The 20,648-nt window shown below is 45.4% G+C and overlaps 1 protein-coding gene across 8 annotated transcripts in view; it reads right to left on the bottom strand.

Annotated features, from left to right (window-relative positions):
- Positions 1-1,664: 1,664 nt before the first annotated feature.
- The window catches only part of LOC6580606 (bromodomain adjacent to zinc finger domain protein 2B), a 41,637-nt gene continuing 22,653 nt past the window's right edge, over positions 1,665-20,648 (bottom strand). For 2 of the 8 annotated variants that reach the window (XM_044011280.1, XM_044011281.1), the window contains exons 3-18: positions 18,785-19,011; positions 18,444-18,701; positions 16,923-17,404; positions 15,731-16,464; positions 14,408-15,665; positions 14,080-14,352; positions 13,562-13,918; positions 13,429-13,494; positions 13,305-13,349; positions 12,384-12,425; positions 8,134-12,324; positions 5,770-6,401; positions 4,989-5,465; positions 3,071-3,692; positions 2,885-3,006; positions 1,665-2,824 (exon numbers count right to left, since the gene is read on the bottom strand). In XM_044011280.1, coding sequence (XP_043867215.1) covers positions 2,668-2,824; positions 2,885-3,006; positions 3,071-3,692; positions 4,989-5,465; positions 5,770-6,401; positions 8,134-12,324; positions 12,384-12,425; positions 13,305-13,349; positions 13,429-13,494; positions 13,562-13,918; positions 14,080-14,352; positions 14,408-15,665; positions 15,731-16,464; positions 16,923-17,404; positions 18,444-18,701; positions 18,785-18,932 — 9,864 coding nt within the window. In that variant the 5' untranslated portion in view covers positions 18,933-19,011 and the 3' untranslated portion in view covers positions 1,665-2,667. Of the gene's footprint in view, positions 2,825-2,884; positions 3,007-3,070; positions 3,693-4,988; positions 5,466-5,769; positions 6,402-8,133; positions 12,325-12,383; positions 12,426-13,304; positions 13,350-13,428; positions 13,495-13,561; positions 13,919-14,079; positions 14,353-14,407; positions 15,666-15,730; positions 16,465-16,922; positions 17,405-18,443; positions 18,702-18,784; positions 19,012-19,978; positions 20,150-20,648 lie in introns of those variants that run through there. The other 6 variants (XM_044011285.1, XM_044011282.1, XM_044011286.1 and 3 more) reach the window with 6 other exon arrangements.

Below are 20,648 nucleotides of genomic sequence, written 5' to 3'. Positions count from 1 at the left end.
CTGTATATATACAAATATATATATATATTTTTTTTTTTCAAGTATTTCCAACGATTATTAATACCATCTTATAAAACAAATCAACAAAGCAAACCCTTATTATCATTAAAAATATTATCCATAAAGGATTAAAAACTAAAAAAAAAAAATAGGTTAAATCAAAGCAATATATTTTTGAAGGCTGAAGAAAATATATGAACATCCATAGGATGCCGATTCATCACATTCACCAAATTGAACTCAAACGACCTAAATCAAATATCGCAAAGACAAATATGATAAACATATAAATAATTTAGTCTATGCCCAAATCATAGTAGCATTTATAATGTTTTACTTATCTGATTGTATTTTGATTCTGAAAATCAAGAACCCCTAGTTAAGTAAAAGACTCATCAGGATACATTTTTGATATTATTTAGTTGTATTTGTTTTCCATGAGTGCACAAATGTCGAAATTACTTTTTTTTAATGATTCCTCTTCGATTTATCGTAAGTTTTTTTTTTTGCGGTTTTTTATATGTTTTTTAAATATTTTTGTTTTTGTTTTGCTCACAATCATATGTTTAATATTCCATCATTAAATAGTTTTTTTAAATTTTGTTTTGTATTTTGTATATGTTAAGATATTTTTTAATAATTATTTGTAATTAAATACGCTTTAAAAATAAATGTTTTTCTGTTATGTATCACCAAAAACAACAACACACATGCGATTCAGTTATTGTTTATCGACAAATCAGGCTCTATATATACGATGTGTATATGCTATATAGATACTCGGATAAATGATGGGCTGCGTCTATCAGTTGTGAGTGTGTGTGAGTGTGAGTGCGTGTGATATGAGAGGGTGCCAAAAAAGTATATACATTAGGATGATTGGGGGCTGGGGAGCGTGAGGGGATCATCATCATCATCATCAACTGTGAAGCTAACTATTTACATGGGAAGTATCCTGGCTTAAAATGGGCATTGGATATCCAATATATTGCTTTGACCAATTTCTGTGTTCTGTAGGTAGTTTCGATTGCTGAGGTTCTCTGCCTGTGGCTCTGGCTATTGTGAATGAATCGAAACAGATTTGATTTGTATTCGATTCAACTTGCTTAGGATTCGCATTGTTCTATGTTCTTAGCTGGCTGTCAACTTTGTTTTTCATTTTCTTTTTTGTTTGCTTTTATTTGTTCTTTCTTGTTCTCATTCAATTATTGTGCGGCACTGCAAATGAATAATAATTTTATTGAAAATTTCACATTATGTAAATATTCTCATGTATATATATATATATATATTATATATTGTGTATATTTAAGTTGACTTTGTGTGAGTTTCGAGAGATTATGTATAATTTGTTTAATTTTTCATTTATTTATTCATTTTTGTTAAATTTCTTGTATTTACAGCTAAAATTGTGCTTTATGCAATTGATTGCAACTGCAACTGCGGCTGCAGCTTCCTAATATGCCACATTCATATTCTTTTTATATCGTCTCTAAGCTAAGCTGTAAAATTGCCTTAAATTTTTGTTTTTTATTTTGTTTGTATAATTTTTTATTCATAAATATTTGCGTGTGTGTGTGTATGTGTGTGTGTGCTTCCTTTAATACTGTATGCTATACGATTATGCGTTCTGCCAAAAACATTTGAATGTAAAAGCATAAATGTTGTTGTTGAAATAAACAAATGTTGTATTCATTTAATTTAATTTTGAATTCATTTACAAAATGCGGCCATCTACCTTTTGAGTATGTTATAGGTAAGTTTAGATTTAGATTTAGGTTTTGGGTCACATTTATATATATATGAGGATATACATATATAAATACAATTGAATGTTTCACTAAATATATATTTATATAAGTACAGATACAAATTAAAACTTAAATGAGCGCTCCGGTGATTTCTAACAAATCAAATACAATGGGGTAAACCATAAAGCGAAGGGTTTCTATTTATAGTAGGTAGGTATAGTTAGAATTACAGTTAAGAGTTACATGTTACAGTTACAGTTACAATTACAGTTACAGTTACAGTTTAACTACTATCCGAACAACTAAATTAATCCAAATCAAATAATATAATAATAATAACAAAGCAAAAGCAGCTTTGTGCGCAAATACTGTTCAAATGTTGCATAGACACACACAAGACTGTTCCGTTTAGTTTCGTCAGCTCTTCTACCTATTTAGTAGTTGTAGTCTAAAGTTAGTTAGCTGCTGTTGCTGCTTGCAATGCAACTAATTAGTTACGCGTTCTTGTCAGTTTGCTGCTACAGATATATTCACAGATCGAAGATCTCTGCATGTAACCTAGGACGTTGAATACTTTCCTGCTCGCTCTCTCTCTTTCTCTATCTCTCTCTGTCTCTATATAGTATGTGTATGTATATTTGTTTTAATATAATGCGTAATAATACAAACGATCGCTACATACTTAAGCTTAGCCCTCTACTACTTGCTGTTCATCTTCCGTTATATACAAATTCTATAGCTAAGCAGCCTTCTCCCACCCCTGCCCCGATCTCTACCAGAATTGCGCTGTTGCTGTTGGCTGCATTGTCGTCGCCATCGTTGGGGCTGCTGCTGCTGCTGCTGCCGTTGTTATTGTTGCTGTTGTACTTCCAGATGCTGCAGCTGCGGCTGGACCTGACTGCGTCTGAGTAGGGTATCAGGAGTGCTTGTCTGTGAGCTCCGTCCAGCGCGACTCGAAGAACTTGCGCATGCCGTGACCCGCCTTGCCCACAGGCGAATCATCCTCATTGAACATTTCGCAGTTGTCAAAGATTTGCCGCACATCAACGCAAAAGTCTTCGCGGCACTTGTAGCTGTAACAAGATTCAATTTGTTAAGCAAAGTAAATTTACAGTTAAGTTCCATTTAGTCACCTCAAATCCTGCAGTTTCTTCTTGATTGTGGACAGATCCATGGGACTTTTGATGATCTTGCGATATGTGGGAAACTGTTTGGTGTTCACTGGCAACAGGAACGGCCAGGAGTCCTCATGCAGCTGCCAAAGAATAACCAATCAATTAACAAAAATTCAAATTTGTAACCAGGTGAGATTGCCTTACCTCCATTTCGCCCAGCAGCGTCTTGCAGACGGCCAGCTCCTTGATCAGCTTCTTGGTGGCATGCTTCTCCTTCTTCTCCTGCTTCAGCTTCTCCTTGGCCTCTTGTATGGCGTGTATGTTAATCGGGGGCGGCGACATTTGCGTCCCAGCACTTGGTGGCGTCGGTGTGCACGTTCTGGGCGACGGCATAGCCAGCAACTGTTGCTGCTGCTGCGGCGGCGATTGACAGGCAACGTTCAGCAGCGAGGTGGGCGAGGACTGCATCAGCACAGGTGCCGCCACATTTGCCGTCGGCGGCTGCAGCGGCGCTGTCAGCGTCGGCGGTGGCGGCGTTGGCGCTGGCACAGGCGTCGAGGTGGGCGTCGGCGTCAGCGTGGGCGTCGGTGTCCGTGTGGGCGTCACAGCGCGCGGCGACATGGCCACAAACTGCATTCCCTGCGCCTGCTGCGTCGGCACCACGCCAAAGCTGTTCGGCGCTGCATAGCCAGCAGCAAACGAAGCATTCTCCTCCAGCTGCGCGCCGCCATTGTTGTTGCCGACGTGCGCCTGGAAGCGGCTGGCGTCGATGGAGTTGTTGTGGTGGTGCTCATCGTACGTGCCGGAGGCAATCGAATGCGCCGGACTGCAAAACGAAGAACAAACCCAAAATTCTCTTTAGAATTGAAATAAGAATTGATGTGCATGATCATAAATTTCTAATCCACGCAGACTGTGCATGGTTCAGGCCAGGCGTGTTCGCATGTAAATTTGATGAAATTTTAAATACAAACGGAGTGGAAGCTTTATCTAGCTGGATTATAGAGCCTGACTCTAAATATTTTTAAGACTAATAGTATGGAACTCTCCTCCTCAAGTATTAAAGCTATAGCTCTAAAATCCATCCAAACGATTTTAATAATTAAATTTGTAGTGATAAACACTGCTCAAATATTAAAGTCACGCAATTTAGACTCTATTTTAGTGAAGTGCTTAGTTCATTAGTTTACCTTTTCATCAGTTTACCAATGAAACGGATTTGGAAGGAGCGAAAATATCGTCGAGGATTATTTTATAAATATATTCACAAACGTCACAGTTCTAGTTCGTTCGATATACAAAAATATATTGATCTTTATATCACTAGAATTGTGACGTTTGCGAATATATTCATAAAATATAAATTATATAAAATAATATACATTTTTTCAAATATGTATAAATGTATATAATTATATATAGAAAACATTCCATTAAAAAACGTGAGCTAATTTTAATTCTAATTAAATAAAAATCGTTCAATAAAAATATATATAAAATTATAAATACAAATATAAATTTATAAAAAAAAAAAAAATATATATATATATATATATATATATATATATATATAAGTTTACATAATATTGTATAGCTAAAAACTTCCCTTCATAAACTTCACAGTTGAAGTAAAAAGAGTCGTTCGATATATAATAAATCGATATAAAAATATATATATAAAAATATATATATATAATTATAATAATTGATATAAACAAAAATAAGTCATTTATAAAACTTTATAAATTGATATACATTTAATCCAATGTATATAAATTTATCCAAATCATATATTTATGAAAATATACATTTATTCAAATACATATAAATTTATATGCATATAAATTTATTAAAATATTTATAAATTTATACATTTATGTTTAGCTAAAAACTTCCATTGAAAAAGGTTTTTTGCGTATCAATAATTTCAATACAAAAGTGCTTGAGATGAATTAATGTGCATATATTTAAGATATGTCTTATGTTATACATATAATGTACGTATATAGTCATGTATGTATGTACAGGATTAGAGTAATGCGCATTGGAAATACATTTTACATTGATGATTGAATTGAAATGAGATGTGACAATTATTTGACAATTAGAAAGGGTCGCTCACCTAAGCGGCGCTGGCAAGGATGTCATGGACTCATCGTGCGACGAGTTGAGCGACTGCTGAGAGCTGTGCAGATGCAACTGTTGCTGCTGCTGCTGCTGTTGTTGTTGCTGCTGCTGCTGATGCTGATCGATGGAGCAGAGCTGCTCCATGCTGCCAGCCGAAGCCAGCAGCTGCTGCTTGTCGCTGCCTCGTCGCTTGGCTGCGGTGCTGGCGTCGCGATCCCGTCGCGATTTGCTGCTGCTGCCGCCGCTGCTGGCGGCGCTGCGCTTCTTCGGCGGCGGAGCACGGGTGATGCAGCCATGGCAATACCACTTGCCACGCGGCACCTTCAGCAGTGGCGGAATGTAGCAGTCGGCGTGATAGGCGCGCGGGCACAGATCACAGTAGATCATCTTGCCCACGGGCGATGGCCGATGCCCGCCGCATACGATGCACTTGCGCTCGTTGGTCGCCTTGTTGACGCACTCGTAGCAATACCTGTAAAGCAGGAGAATCTCATTACATGTTGCATTAGTTGAATTAGGGGGCGGAACGCGGCAGAGCGGGCGAGCGGGTGGACGGCTGATTGATTGATTGATTTGGTTTTGTGGTACAAAACAAAAGTAAACAAAATTCAAAACAATGCGACAAATGTGTGCGTGAGAGAGAGAGACAGAGATGCACAGATGTATGACCGAATGATAAATGATTTCGATTTGATTTGATTAGATTCAACTAAGGCTCGGCTGGATTTGGTTTGTTTGGATTTAGGTTGGATTTAGTTGGCTTTTTTTCTACTCACCAGTCGCCATCGGGTATGTTGTCCATTTTGGGCTTGAAGCAGTAGGTGTGGTAGCCCTTGTCGCAGCCATCGCAGAGCAGCAGCTTGTCCTCATTCTCGCCCGAGGTGCAGAACTGGCAATTCTGTAAGGAGTTTGAATATTTGCAAGAGTTTGTAGTAGTGCCTGAACGTCGTCCTTGTCGTCGTCGTTTCCGTTTGCCGTTCGAATGCGAGTTCGAATAGTCACTGTCCGAGTTCGAGTTCGTGTCTGAGTTCGAGTTCGAGTTCGAGTTGGAGTTCGAGTTCGGGGTGGCGTTGTTCTGGTCACGAGCACGGTCGCATCCATTCTGTGCCAAAGCCTTCAAGTTGATTTTGATGGTCATCGATGCAGTCTTGGCTGCTGGCGTCGACTCCTTAACGGTTTCCGCCTGCTTCGCTTTGGCCTGTGCTGCAGCTGCGGCTTTCGATTGCTTCTTTTCCTTGTCCTTTTCTTTCTTTGTTTGTTTGGCTTTCGATGGGGCTTGCTCCTGCTGCTGCTGTTGTTGTTGTTGCTGCTGCTGCTGTTGTTGTTGTTGCTTCTTCTTTGGTGTTGCCTGCTTTTTGGCGTTACTTTTCTTCTTGTTGGACTTGTTGTTCTTTGCGGGCATTGCATACTTTAGTACGCAGTCGTTTCACGTCAAGTTCGAGTTCGAGTTCGAGTTCGAGTTCGAGTTGCAGTTCGAGTCACAGTTTGAAGGAAATGTTGCGTTCGTTGCAGCGGGCAAACGGGTTAACGGATAACGGTAGCGGGTATGGCAACAAAAGCATTCGATTGTGAAACAAATGGCGTATGTATGTTGGAGTGTGTGTATGTGTGTGTGTGTGTGTTTGGATGTATGCATGTATATTGTTGTGAATTGGAATGTATGTGTGTATGTATGTATGAGTGGGTGTATGTATGTATGTATGTGTGTGTGTGAGTATGAAAGCGTTAAATTCGTTTTTTTGATTTTTGAACAAGAGAACACCATTGAACACCACAAACAACAAACAAGTCAAACATTCAGCGAAAGTGTTAAGAAAGAAACAGAACAAACAATAAAAACATCGAATTAATTTCAAGGCAGTCAATAATTTTGTTCAATTAAGGACGAAAGGGCTTGCAAAGGAAATAGAACGCTACAAAATTCTACAAAGATGAAGCATGCGAAAACAAGAGAAAACTTCTAAGTGTGTGACCCAAAATAGTAAAAAAAACTACGCGAGAAAATTGCCTAAGAATTGGATAAGAATGATGTGGGACTAAAAGATCATTTATAATGCTAAAAAATATATTTTCTTTATCGTTTCTTTTATGTATCTATAATTTTCTCAAATATCAACACAGCCGACTTGCTTTGACTTGGTAAAAGTTAAATCTAACATCTCTATCATTCCTAAGAACTGGGAACCAACCAAACCAATGAAAAACTCATTGATTCGCAAAACTTACATCAATTTTCAATCGCCTATCAATTCGAGGTTTTCTGATACACAATAATATTATTCTAATTATATATGTTTATTTATTACCTATATTTCTATTTATATATATCTCTACCCATTTATATTTCTGCCTATTTATACTTAAGCCCTTTTTCATACTGCCTATAAATAGTCATTTTATTTGGAAACCTTTTCCAATCCTTTATGCGCTGTATAATTTTTTACATTTATCCCATTTAAAATGGCTATAAAAAAGTATATTCTGTTTACTCTTATAAAATATAAAATCCTATTAATAATAATTATTTTTAAGCCTCTTTAAATGAATATCTCGACAAAGCTGGTCGAAATATCGGATATATAAATATGTATATATTATTCTTTAATCTATTTTTTCTTCAATCTATGTAAAATTTCCCTTCTTGCAAGCTCAGCCTTTGCTTCAGATTTTTCATTATTTTTACCATACTACTTAATATTGCCAATTGTTGTTATAAACAATAAAATATTTTTCAAATTTTATAGTCATTTCAGAATAAGTTTTCAATAAGTTTTCTAATTTAGCTCTTGGGTCACATAGATCCTACAGAAATTGTTTACGATTAAAAGAAAGCTGGTGAAAAATGGTTAGTGCACATGTCATGTGTATGTGTTAGTGAGTGTGTGTATGTGTGTGTGTGTGTGGATGTATTGTGAGTGGGTGTATGTGTGTGTATGCTGGTTATAGGGCAGTTAGTGTTAAGTACTTGGATGTGCGTATATGTACATTTAGTATATGAATGCCAAAGACTAGTTGGGGTATGGGAAGGGATTGTGGGTTCTGTGGGTTTGCTGGATTGTAGTGGGGTGCCAAGCTAAGAGGTAAGCATATGCCAAAAACAAAATAAAGAGAGGAAACAAACAAGATGAGAGAGCACTTACCGCCTTCATGATGCTCTTGTCCCAGGCCACACAGGACTCCAGCACATAGAGCGCCATGGCCAGCTGGGCGGTGGTGTGGGATCGAGCGACAGCATCGCGCCACTGCACCAATCCCTTGGGTATATTCTCCACCTTCTCGTCCTTGTCGCTGTCGCAGTTGCTCGCCGGCGAGGCGGCGCCAGAGCAGGGCTCCATGCTGCCAGCTGATGCTGCTGACGCCGTTGCTCCTGCTGCTGCTGCAGCTGCAGCTGTTGTTGCCGCCGCTGCTGTGTCGCAGGAGGCGGACGCAAGACTGCTGCTTGGAGCAGCCGCCGCGGCAGCCGCTGCCAACGCCATGGTGCGCTCATTGAAGGCGGAGGCATTGAGGCTATTGCCGGGCTGTTGGCTCTGCTGCTGCTGCTGGGCCATCAGCTGCTGCTGTTGCTGCTGCTGCTGCATCTGCAGCAGATATGCGGCCGCCGAGGCAGAGTTCTGGGTCTGCGTCGAGGTGTGCTGATTCTGTGCTATGACCGCCAGGTGGGCATCTCCGGTCTGCGAGCCAAGCGGAGGCTTCAGATAGCGTCGCTCAATGTTCGCCTCCAGATCGATGATGCGCTCCCGGATCATGGGTATGATGCTCACGAAGTCCGCCTCGGTCAAGTCCTCCTGCTCGGCCAGGCTGACGTCGTTGTCGCTGCGCGTGGGCAACTGCCAGTTCTTCAGCTGCATCGAGGCGCTCGCTATCTTATCCTCGAGCGACTCCAGCTGCTCCAGCAGTGCCAGCTCCACGCGCCTGGCCACCTTGGGATTCCAGTCGCCCGGCCGATCCGGCAGCATGTACTCCACCAGCTCAGCCTGGGCGTCGTTCAGCTTCAGCTGATAGTTGATGCCCAACGGCTGCTCAAGACTCAGGAATCGCGTTAGATTCTCCTGCAGCTCGCGCTCTCGCAATCCCGAGGGATTCAGTGTCTTCAGCAGCTGGCGCAGCTTCTGCTCATCGTCCAGCTGCCACCAGCCATAGCGCTGCCGGCGTGGCACATAGACGCCGTGCACCTTCTCCGGGAATCCGGCCAGCTTCACCTGCTCCAACAGCCGGTGCTCGTCCGGCGTCATCGAGAGTGGCAGAGGAATGTCGATCGGTATGTAGGTCTGCACGCTGCTCAGCGACATGTTCGCTATGTTGTGATAATACGCCTGGGACAGGGCCTCATCCAGACGCAGCTCAATCTTGGGCTTCAGCTCGGAAGATTCGCCGTTCCCGCCTCCTGTGTCCGGTGCGGCATCAGCGCGCAAACGAAAAAACGAATCCGACTCAGACTCGGACTTGGACAGCTTCATTGGCTGCTGTTGCGGTGATTGTTGCTCTTGCTGCTGCTGCTGCTCCTCATCAGTTGTCTGGCAACGATGAGGAGACGCCAGACCGTTTTTTGACACCGTTAACTTGGCCTGTTCGTACTCATCCAGCTTGGCCTGCATCTGCTTCTCGTCCAGCCCCGACAGCGTGAAGATGCACTCCTGACTGAACTTGCTCGGATCCACCTTGCACTCCTCCATGGGTATGCTATAGTACTGCATGTTGTTGATCAGATCCCACGGATGTCCCTGCATCTGCAGCTGTGCGCTGCAGTTCTGGGAGTTGGCATAGCTCAGCTGCAGCTCTGGGGCCACCACGCCGCCCTCCTCCGCGGGCAGCTCGCTGATCAGCGGCACCTCGCGCTTCACTATCGAGAACCAGCGCGGCGTAGTGTCCTCGCCCACCTGTGTAGTGGACACAATGATGCAGTCGTCCTCCTTCTTCAGATCATCTTGAGTGAGTGCCTCCATTTTTTCACAGTTGCCGTTGCCGTTGCCATTGCTGTTGTTGTTGTTGTTATTATTGCTGTTGACGTTGCCGTTGTTGTTGTTGTTGCTGAGCGTTGGTATCAGACCCGGAATGGTGGGTATTTTAATCTCGGCCTCAAAGTCCGTCTTTGTGGAGATGACCGTCGGCGGCGGTCCCATTAGTTCCATCTCCGACTTGACCTTAATCTCGGGCCTCGTCACAATTGGCTCGGCGGGCTTCACAACGGCGGGCGGCATATCGTCATCGTCGTCGCCCAGATCCACTATCTCCGGCTCCACTTTGTTAATCTCCGTCACATCATCATCGTCATCGTCGTCCTCGACCACGTGCTCCGCCTGATGATTCGTTTGTTGCGCCTTGCCGCTGTCCACTTCCTTTGCCTCATCAACTTCCATGGCCTCAGCTGCAGTTGCATCAACTGTTGCTCCTGCTACTGCTGCTGCTGCTGCTGCTGCTGGCGCATCTGCTTCAGCCTCGGGTGTTTCTTCGGGCACAGCGCTATCATCCACGGCCATCTGTTCCGTTGCATCGGGTGCCGGTTCCGCTGGCTTCTGCTTCTGCTGCTGCTCGTCCATGGCCTCCAGTGCCTCGTGATAGTCGCAAATCTCGTTCTGTGCCGACTCCAGAGCTTCGATGAATATGCCGCCGGCCTTTGGCAGCTTCCAGTAGCGTCGCCAGAACCGATCCTGGCCAAAGCAGGCGGCGCGCAGCTGATTGGTGCTCTTCTCCAGCGCCTCCTTGCAGTTGAGCGAGGCGCGCACAATTTTGTCCAGTTTCTTTTGCAGCTCATCCGCACTCAGGCGATTGTCCTCGTCCTCCTCCACATTGGTTATCTCCGAGTCCAGGTCGGAGAGGTCATCCTCGATGATGCTCACATCGTGGCTCTGCGTGTGCCCATCCTCATTGATGGAGTTGCGTGCGCCGCTCTTCTTTGCCTGCAGCATGGCCGACATTCCACCATCCGCCACCGCACCACCGACTCCGGCTGTGCCGCCATTGTGCTGGTACTCCTCCAATTTGGCCAGCTGCTTCGACGGGCTCACCTCGACCAAGGAGGCAGCAGCCTGAGATGCCACAGCATCGTTGTTAGTTCCAATCGGAACTGCTGCATCGCCATCCAAGTCCATGGGCTGTGATTGTTGTTCCGCTTCTGGCGACTGCTGTTGCTGCTGCTGCTCCTGCTTGTCCTGCTCCTCCTGCGTTTTATCCTCGCTGTTGCAGTCGGCGCCCGCAGCACTGCCCTCCGTTGCACTCGGAGCTGCAGCGGCTGTTCCATCGGCCGATGTCTCGGCCGTTGCCTGCTTGTTGGCCTCCGCCTCGGCCTCGGCCTCCGCCTGCTTGGCGAGGCGTTCGCGCTCCCGCTCCGCGTCGAGCTTCTGTTGAGCCAGCAGCGCCTGCATGGCCGCCTCGCGCTCCGCCTGCGCCTTCTCGTAGGCCTCGATGCGCGCCTTGCGCTGGTGCAGCGCCTTGTACTTGCGCACCTTCATGTCAGTCATGTACTTCTCCTTGCGCATCTGGGCGCAGGTCTCGAGGCTGCCGTCGATCTGCCGCAGCACGGCCTTGTTCATCAGCAGGTCGTTGCACAGGTGCGCCAGCATCTGCGCCTTGCGCGTCGGATTGAGCGCCACGAAGGGCCGATCCTTGAGCGCATGCGACAGCTTCCAGGTGTCGTTCTCGTGCAGCAGCTTGTAGTACTCGTGATTCTTGGCCGAGTGCGTGGCCGTGTCCGCATCCACCTGATGGTGGTCGGGCACTCGGCGCTCGCGCTCCCTGTCCACAGTGATGCCGTGCATCTGTCGTATCTCGCCGGTGGCCGTGGCGTACAGATAGATGCGCAGAATTTCGGATACATTCGAATTGGTTATGTCCGCGTTACGCAGCGACTGGCCCAGCAGCGTGGTATGGCGGCCCGGATTGGGCACGCCCGGATCCTCGATGGCACAGACCAGCAAATGCGTCATCACCGACAACAGCTCCTCCTCGGCGTCGGCGTTGCTGTCGCTGATCAGCGCATCGTGCAGATTCTGCAGCGATGGCAGCGACTCCATGTCGAAGCCCAGCGTCTCGCCAAAGTTGTGCAAGAACTCAAACACCATCAGCAGATCGGCCATCGCCTGTCCAGGCAACCGATTGCCAGCGATGCGCTCCAGTTCCGGCACAGACAGCTCCTGCGGCAGCTCCGAATCCTCGCTCGGTTTGCGTATTAGCTGCAAAATCTCTGCATCTCGCTTGCGCTCCGCCATGCGACGCTCGCGCAGTATCAAGCGATCCAGCACCAGCTGGTGCTTCTTCTTCTCCCGCTCCTCGAACTTGCGCCGCACCTCCAGCATGCGAATCAGATTCATGTGCTGACGACGACGCTCGCGCTCCTAAAATAGATTGAGAAATACTTTAAGTATGTGACAATTCTAGTAAATAGCGCATTTACCATTTCGGCAGCTAGCAGCAGCTCCTTTTGCTTCTGAAGTTCCTGTTGCGGGAAGAGAAAGGATAAATGAGCAATGCGAAAGAATATTTGAGTGTATTCGAGTTCGAAATTCGAATGGAAACTAATCGAAGCGCTATAGTCAGAAAGTAAAAGCTAATAACTAAAGATGAGGAAATAAGTTGCAAATAATTAAGTTTCAACTCAGCTTAAACTAAGAAAACAAGTGGCAAATAATTAAGTTTGAACTCAGTTTAAACTGGAAATTTTGGCTATGATCAAGTCAAGTCGAGAAACATTTCAATACAATAGTAGAAATAGAAAACAGATGGTAAAAACTAATGCGAAATATAGCGAAGTATAAAGTAATTAACTTTCAAATATCATAAGATAGAAAGCTTTAACTAAAGATTCAACAAAATATTAGATTTGATATCATTTGAATAGCATATAAAGGAGAAGCGAAATGAATTCGATAAACCAACTTGACCGCTAGGCAGAGACTAAACATTCTCAAGTAAAATATAATAATTAAAAGCTGATTAGATAACAAAAAAGATTCAAGTATATAACATGAAAATTCGATCAATACAAAATTGATGTTGATATAATATTATGCAGTATATAATTAAAGGATATACCCGACATAGGCATACATATATTCTGTCTATCAAAGACATTTTATTCAATTATATGCTCTGTACTCAAATGATCTTTAAAATAAAATAGAGAGTAGCAACATAAGAAACTTAAATTTGAAGTTTAGCTTTAGAGGCTTTCAGGGAGATAATTCCAGATCAGATAGCATAATAATTTATATCGAGCACAAAGGCAAGCACAGAAACTAAAAGGAGTACAGGATACGCTGATAGTAACAAATATATGAAATAATTGTTTTTGTTTTTGTTGTTGTTGTTGTTGTACCTGTTCCTTAGCTAGAATTGCTTCCTGACGTCGCTTCTCTTTCTCCTAAATATTACAAAGAAAATGCAATTGGTAAAGAAAACTATGCAGGACAGCGAATGCATAAATATGAAATATAACTAACCTGCTGCTTCTTGAGCAACTCCTCCTGCTTGAGGCGATCCAGTTCCTCCTGCCGTTTCTTGCGCTCCTGCAAATTTCAATTGAAATTTGTAATTGAGTATTTATTTGACATTAAGACTGTTCAATCGACTCACCTCAATGGCCTGCTGATTCTTGAGCTCCTTCTCTTTGCGCTGCTGCTCCAGCTTGGCATTCTTCTCCTGTCGCGCCTTCTCCTTGTTGCGTGCCAGCTCCTCCTTCTGTTGCTTCTTGGCGTCGCGCATTGCCTGCTGCTGCTTGGCGATCTCGATGCGCTGCTCCACGTTGAGCGTCTGGCGCGTGAACACTTTCAGATCCTCCAGCCGCTTGGCCACATCCTCGTCCGTCATGCGTATGTAGTCGCCATCGTTGGCATAAGGCGCCGGCGCTGGCTGCAGGAACGAGCCGACAATCGCACGCGCCGAGAAGCTAAAGTTTTCGCGCGACAAATTCGATGGCTGCTGATCCAAGAGCTGCACCGGGGCAAAGGGAGAAAGGGAGAGCGGGGAAAATATGTTAATTGAGTCAAGGATGATCTTTCATTAAGGAAATGTTCTCGCTATCTCTTTCTTTCGTAAATGTGTACGAGTGTGTGGCACGTATTACAAATTACAAATGCGCCCTACAAACTCACAGCAAACACTTGGCCAATGGTCTTCAGGGGCAGGGTGCTGCCCGGCGCATAGTAGGTGACCTCGCCGCGTATCTGGCCCTGCTTGGTCAGGCCACGTATGACTGTTTCTCGCTTCCAGCCCAGCTCCAAGGGCACGCGCAGCTCCGCCACATTCAATATGTTCGCATCCTCACTTTCCGACTCCGACATGCCGCTCTCGGCGGCAACACTCTCCGAGTCTGTCGACGTTTCCATGTGTGCGTTCGCCTCGCTCAGCGCCAAGCGGATCTTCTCCTGCAATGGGAGAAACCGTTAATCGAAACACTTAAGTAGAGGCAAGTTATCTTACAATGTCTGCGCCCTGCTGCAGCAGCTGCTGTGTGGCCAGCATGGGCTTCAGGCCGACGGCACGGGATTGGGCCAGCAGCGAGGCCACCGTGTTCTTCTTGGGCTTCGATACGCCGCGACCCAGATTGCGTGGTCGTCCCTCCTTATAGGTTGATGAGCCCGATCCCGAGCCTGACGAGCCAGACGTGCCCGAAGCGGCGGGCAAGCTGCTCTGAGCCGGCGAAGGCGATGCACCGCCTGCTCCACTGCCGCTGCCAGAGATGGAACCGCCGGGCATGCCGCCGGTGCCACCCAAGGCGGCTGTTATGGAGCTCAGGCTCTGCAAGCTGTTCGATCCGTTGCCGCTGCTGCTCTGCCCTGTTTGATAATCGCTGGCCAGATTGCCCAACGCCGCCGAGGCCGTCGACGATGATGCAGCAGATGAGGCGCCTCCTGTCGAATTCACATTGTTGCTGCTGCTCTTGTCCGAGGGCTTCATGGACAGATTAAGCGGAGCATCGAAGTCGTCTATGGTAATGGGATTGGAGGCAGAGCCAATGGCACCGCTGGCGGGCGCGCCGCTCGACTTGAGGCTCAGATTGACGCCAGAGGCGAGAGCCGGATCCCCGGTCAAGTCGTGCAGCTCCTTGCCGCATCCCTTGCTGGACAGATTGTATGCGCCGTTGGAGGTGATGGTCGGTGGCAACTTGATCACTTCCACGCGATCGCTGGACGCATTTTGGTTGTGACTGTGGCCCGACGTAGAGCCGCCAGCGGTGCTGGTCACCGTCGAGGAGGACGATGCGGCCGACACCACTGCCTTGGAGACGCTGCTCAGCTGCTCCATGGGCGTCATGCCTAGGCCCATGGGCATGCCGGCCGCGCCCAGCATGCCGTGCAGATGCTGTTGTTGTTGCGCCGCCGCCGCCATGGCTGCGTACTCCATTTCGAGTCGGGCACGCTTCGCTGGACTGAGCCCTGGAAATGCAAGCAGAGAGGAAATTGCATTTGTTGTACTTTCTAAATCCTTCTGCTGCTGTTGTTGTTGTTGTTGTGTAAGGTGTTGCTGTTGTTGTTGTTGTTCTGCTTGGTGTTGTTGTTTCTGTGTGGCTTGTTGTTGCTGTTGTTGTTGTTGTTGTTGTTCTGTTTCAGATATGGTCTTCTTGCGACCGCGTGAAGTACTACCAGGAATCTTGGGGCCCACGATGGAGGACGTGTACTTAATAATCTCCGTATCCGGCGGCAGTCTTACGCCCAACAGCGACGGATGCTCGCTGCTGCTGCAAAGCAAATGACATTAATACCAAAATGGATTTGATGAAATCAATTAAATGCTCAAATTTACCTGCTCATCATGGCCGCATTACTCATGTAGTCCTTGACCTTGGCCGCACTGCCGCCGGCCATCGTTGTGCTGGGCACCTGCTGCTGTTGCTGCTGCTGGGACGAGTGGGCCGACGAGGTGACCGTGGCGCTGGCCCCAGTGCTTGCGGCAAAGGCATTCATAGCCGCCTGCATGCTCTGCTGCGGCGTCAAGCCAAGTGCTCCGAATTGTGACAGCGAGTTGAGCGCATTCAGCGACGGATTGTTCTTATCGCGATCCCGATCCTTGCCAGAGCTGCCCATGCCGCTGCCCGACATGTTGCCGTGCGGCGACATTGCCAGGCCCGGATGCATGCCACCACTCGAGCTGGAGCTGACATTGGTCGAAGCTTTGCTGCTGGACATGATGCCGCCACCACTGCCGCCGCCTCCACCGCTGCTGCTGCCGGCGCCGAGGCTCATCGCCAGATTCGATAGGCCGTGGGCATGCAGAGACGAACTGCCGCCGCCACCGCCGCCTCCACCAGCACCGCCGCTGGACTTCTTGCCGGAGGAACTGTTGGAGCTGCCGCCACTGCCCAAGCCCGACATGCCGCCCACTCCAGAGCCCGAGGCAGCCGCTGCAACGGCCTGCATGGCCAACAGCTCCTTGTGCAGGGTGACCGGATCGTATGCAGATCCGGGATTGCTTGCAATACTGCTTCCACTGCCGCTGCTGGTCATCGTCGACGGCTTTCCGTATGCGCTGGCAGTACTCTACAAAATTCCAAAAAATTTCATTAAAATTTAAAAACTTGAGAAGTGCTAAACAAAAGATTATAGCTTAGATATATGTGGGTCTAAATGGAGAATAAATATAGCTAACTCTTCACTTATAGTTAAGGATTTATGTTGATTTATATTATATTATATTTATCTTTTACTTGAACTTCTACGATGGATTTTTAAAATATATATTATATTATATTTTTCATCCGTAAAAGCTCTTAGAAATCCTTTTATATTATCTCCATTTCACTCTCGCCCTTTCGCTCTCTACGCTCCACAATTCAGTTTCACTCTCCATTTCTTCGTTTCCTGTGTGTGGACTAACTATTCTATTCCTCAATTTATCTCCACTTTACTCGCTTCCCTTCACGCCCCAAACTCCTCCCTTCACTTGTCACTCTTCAATTTGCATGCTGCATTCTCCAGTCTCCTCACACTCCACCCACCTTGTAGCTACCGTGTCCGGCGCTGCTTGTTGATATTGAGGAGCTGCTGCCCGAGGACGGCATGCTGGTGCCTGGCAGTCCAAAGCCATGCATGCTGGCCAGCGCTGCAGCTGGATTGTTCGCAGCCGCCGCGGCTGCTGCTGCCGCTGCAGCATTCAGACTGTTGGCCAGATTTTGTTGTTGCTGCTGTTGTTGTTGTTGCTGCTGCTGCTGCTGAGCGGCGCGCTTCTCTTTGCGCGATTTGTTCGACTTGCTGCTGGAGCTGCTGCCACCGCCCGAGCCGCCACCTCCACCGCCGCCAACGCCCACCATGCCCGCACCGCCGCCTGCACCACCGCTAGAGCCAGTGCCCCCGCCGCCCATCGCCATGGCAGCGGGCCCAAAGGCAGCGGCCAGATCGGGATGGGGAAATGGCGAGAGGCCCGATGCCTGCAAGCGACTGAAATAATCCTGCGCTGCCAACTGAGCCATGGACCACCAGCCTGTAAGTGGAAACAAAGAAATATAATATAAATAAATACAATATAAGAATGCTTAGCATATTCATAATAATACATTTTAAGAACCCCTTTACACCCTGATAAATATATTACAAATACAAATATATAATCATATATACATTAAGTATCTAATATACTCAATTATATTTTAATCTAATAATTATAATAAATATACTTGAAAAAAATATAAAATAATTTTAAGCAGCATTTGAATAAAAAGTTAATCAACCCGCAAAAAATAGTTAATAAATAAATAAAATATTAATATAAATATTATTTACAATATATATATATATATTTTCTAATTAACTTGAAATATTATTTAAAATTTGTTATCATTATTTATAAATTATTTTCTGACTTTACAATTACAAGTTAATAAAACTTAAATCAAATTTAAAATTTTTGCCTAAAATCCATCAACAACAATTGAACAAAATGTTAAAAATTAAAATATTGTTATTTTGCCAGTTTTGTTAATTTTTAACTTTTTAATTTCTACAACAAAAATTAGTAGTATTTTTTTGTTTCTATTTAAATTAATAAATTAAATATAATAAACAAATTAATTAATTGTTTGCCCGCTCATCACTTGAGGACCTATAACTATTGAAAGTCGCAGTCGACAAGCGTAAAGCAATAAATAGACAGTTTTTCTCTAGGAGCGTTTTCTTCAAGTGAATCGCGCAACAAAGGACGAAACACTTGCTGTTGCACTCCCATATGAATACAAAAGCTCTCTTTCCGCCACTCTCGCTCTCCCTCCTCTCTCGCTCTTTTAAATTTATATTATTTTCGCTTGACTCCGACAAGATTTGAACCGGCGCATTTCTCTGAGTTCCTCCCTCTCTTTCTGTATCAGTTCAATCCGTCTCAACATTTTAGCGGGCAGCGCCAACACAGCTGCTACGTTGCGTGTAGCAAAACGGCTGCTTTGACTCTTCTTCTGGTTTCTTTGCTTTGTCTCACTTTTCGTATGCTAATTAATGTGGACGATTGTCGATGCCGACATTTTACTCACTTGCTGGGTGCAGACCCGCTAGGCTGGCTGCCTGCGAGGCCGCGACGGCCATTGTGTTCTGATGATGGTGGGCGCCGGCAGCTGCCGCTGCTGCTGCGGCCATTGATGAATAACGGTCGTTGGCAGCAGCTGCTGCTGCGCCCGCAGCATTTGGCAGCAGGCCCAAGCCGGCGGCAGCGGCTGCATTGAACTGCGAGTTGAAGAGCGGATTTGAGGCAGCCGCAGCTGCAGCGCCAGTTGGATCGCGGCCCCAATAGGCTGCAGGCAAGAAAAACAATAAACAAATGGTAATTATTAAATCCTATATCTAAATGTATTTGAATTATTTCTAGATTACATACCGAACAGCGATGCCGCATCTAACAGTCCGGTGGGATCATGGGGATTGCCAGCCCCTGCGCCGCCACCCGCCCCGGAGCCCCCTTTTCCACCGTGATTATTTGAGTTTTTGCCATCGTTGCCGCTGCCATCGCCGGCATTTTTGTTCATGTTAAAGTGCAAAGTTTTTGTTGTTTGTTTTCCTTTTTGTTATTATTATTATTTTTGTTTTTGTTGTGCTTTTAACTGCCTGCAAATGGATAGAGATAGAGAGAATGCAAAACAAATAGTTAGCATATTATTGAAATTACAGTTATAGCATATGAACTCTCTTCAACTCTCGCTTAATTCGCCGCTCTCTCAATTCTGCTTTCGCTCTCAATGCTGGGAACGCTATGGTAGCGGCTATGCGAACGTCGAACGCAAAGAGAAAACACGAGAAACATGAAAAGCAAAACAAAACTACAAAAAAAAACTACACACACAACTTCCACACACAAAACGAACGGAAACGGGTAGCGGTCGTGCTGTTGTTGTAATTGTGTGCGTGAGAGCAATGGGAGAGTAAGAACAGAACGGCGTCTCTGTGCGGCTCGCTCACTCGCTCACCACTACACCTGCATACAGGGGCAAACAGAAACAGAGCGAATTAACAGCGTCGCGCAGCGCGCAACTCACACACGGCGTAGCAGAAAAAATGCGGCGAACACAAATAAACGAATAAATTGCATTTTAAATCGACTGAAAAAAGAACTAATTTCATGTTCGGAATTTATTCAATTGTGCAAATCACTAAACACAAATATTTTGATTCCTTTACCAAAACCCACACAGTACACACATAAACATAGCCGTAGGCACTACAGGCGCATACATAAGCCGCAGCGGCGAACGATGCATACACAAGGCGAAAAAGAAAATGCCGTTCGATTTACTTTGAGCAATTTTTAACTGAGTACATTTAGTAGCCGTATTTTCAACTTTTCCTTTCTGTTTTTATTTTACATATGTTTGGTTTCTCTTTATAAATTTCATTCATAAAGTTTTGCCTGCATTTGCATTTCACACATTCTGCATATGAACGCCGCCTCTGCCGACGACGTCACCGCGCTGCCGACGCCGCTGACTAAGCGTTGACTGAGACACAGATAGTCTGTCGGCCTTTTTGATAAAAAAAAAAAAAAAAAGAGATGCATCCACTTTGCACAGATGCTTACTTGAAAATTGGCACATAGAATGCATTTGGCATACTTTCTTATACATTTCACATATTTTTTGATATTTTTTCACCGTATTTTGTATATTTAATCCACAATTGAAATAATTTACGGACGAGCTGTGGCGAAAAGCAAACCAAATATCTGTGGGATAACGTCGCGACTGAGAGCGACAATACTGTGAAAACAAAAACGCGCTCGGCTCGTTACAAGTGGAATTGAAACATGAGAGCGGTGTCGTGCCATGGCACGAGTGTGAGAGGCAATGAATGGACCGATGCCGATGCCGATGCCGACGCCAGCGTTGACGGCGACTGCGACGACAACGGCAAAGGCGACGCGTTTTCACAGTGGTTGATAATTACACATTTTTTGTTGTTTTTTGTGTCGCGAAAAAGAAAATGCATAATTTTATGAATTAATCATTTTAATGAGCATACGTTTAGCAACCCACAGTGCCACAATAAAGGTGGAGCGCATTTTTGCTCCTCTTGCCTCTTAATAACAGTTATTGCGCTTTCTGCTGTCACGCATCATAACCGACAGATGTCTCCTCTGCTTATCACTCACAAAGCAAGCGACGGAGGATGAAGAGAGTGTGCGTATTTGTTTGTATGTGTTTGTATTAGAGGGAGTTGGGGGCAATTTAAACTAACAAATTGTAAGACGC

Source organism: Drosophila mojavensis, unplaced genomic scaffold, assembly GCF_018153725.1.
Source record: "Drosophila mojavensis isolate 15081-1352.22 unplaced genomic scaffold, ASM1815372v1 contig_81, whole genome shotgun sequence".
Lineage (NCBI taxonomy): Eukaryota > Metazoa > Arthropoda > Insecta > Diptera > Drosophilidae > Drosophila > Drosophila mojavensis.
Note: the sequence above shows the minus strand (reverse complement) of the source record. Positions and strands in the feature narration are given on the sequence as shown.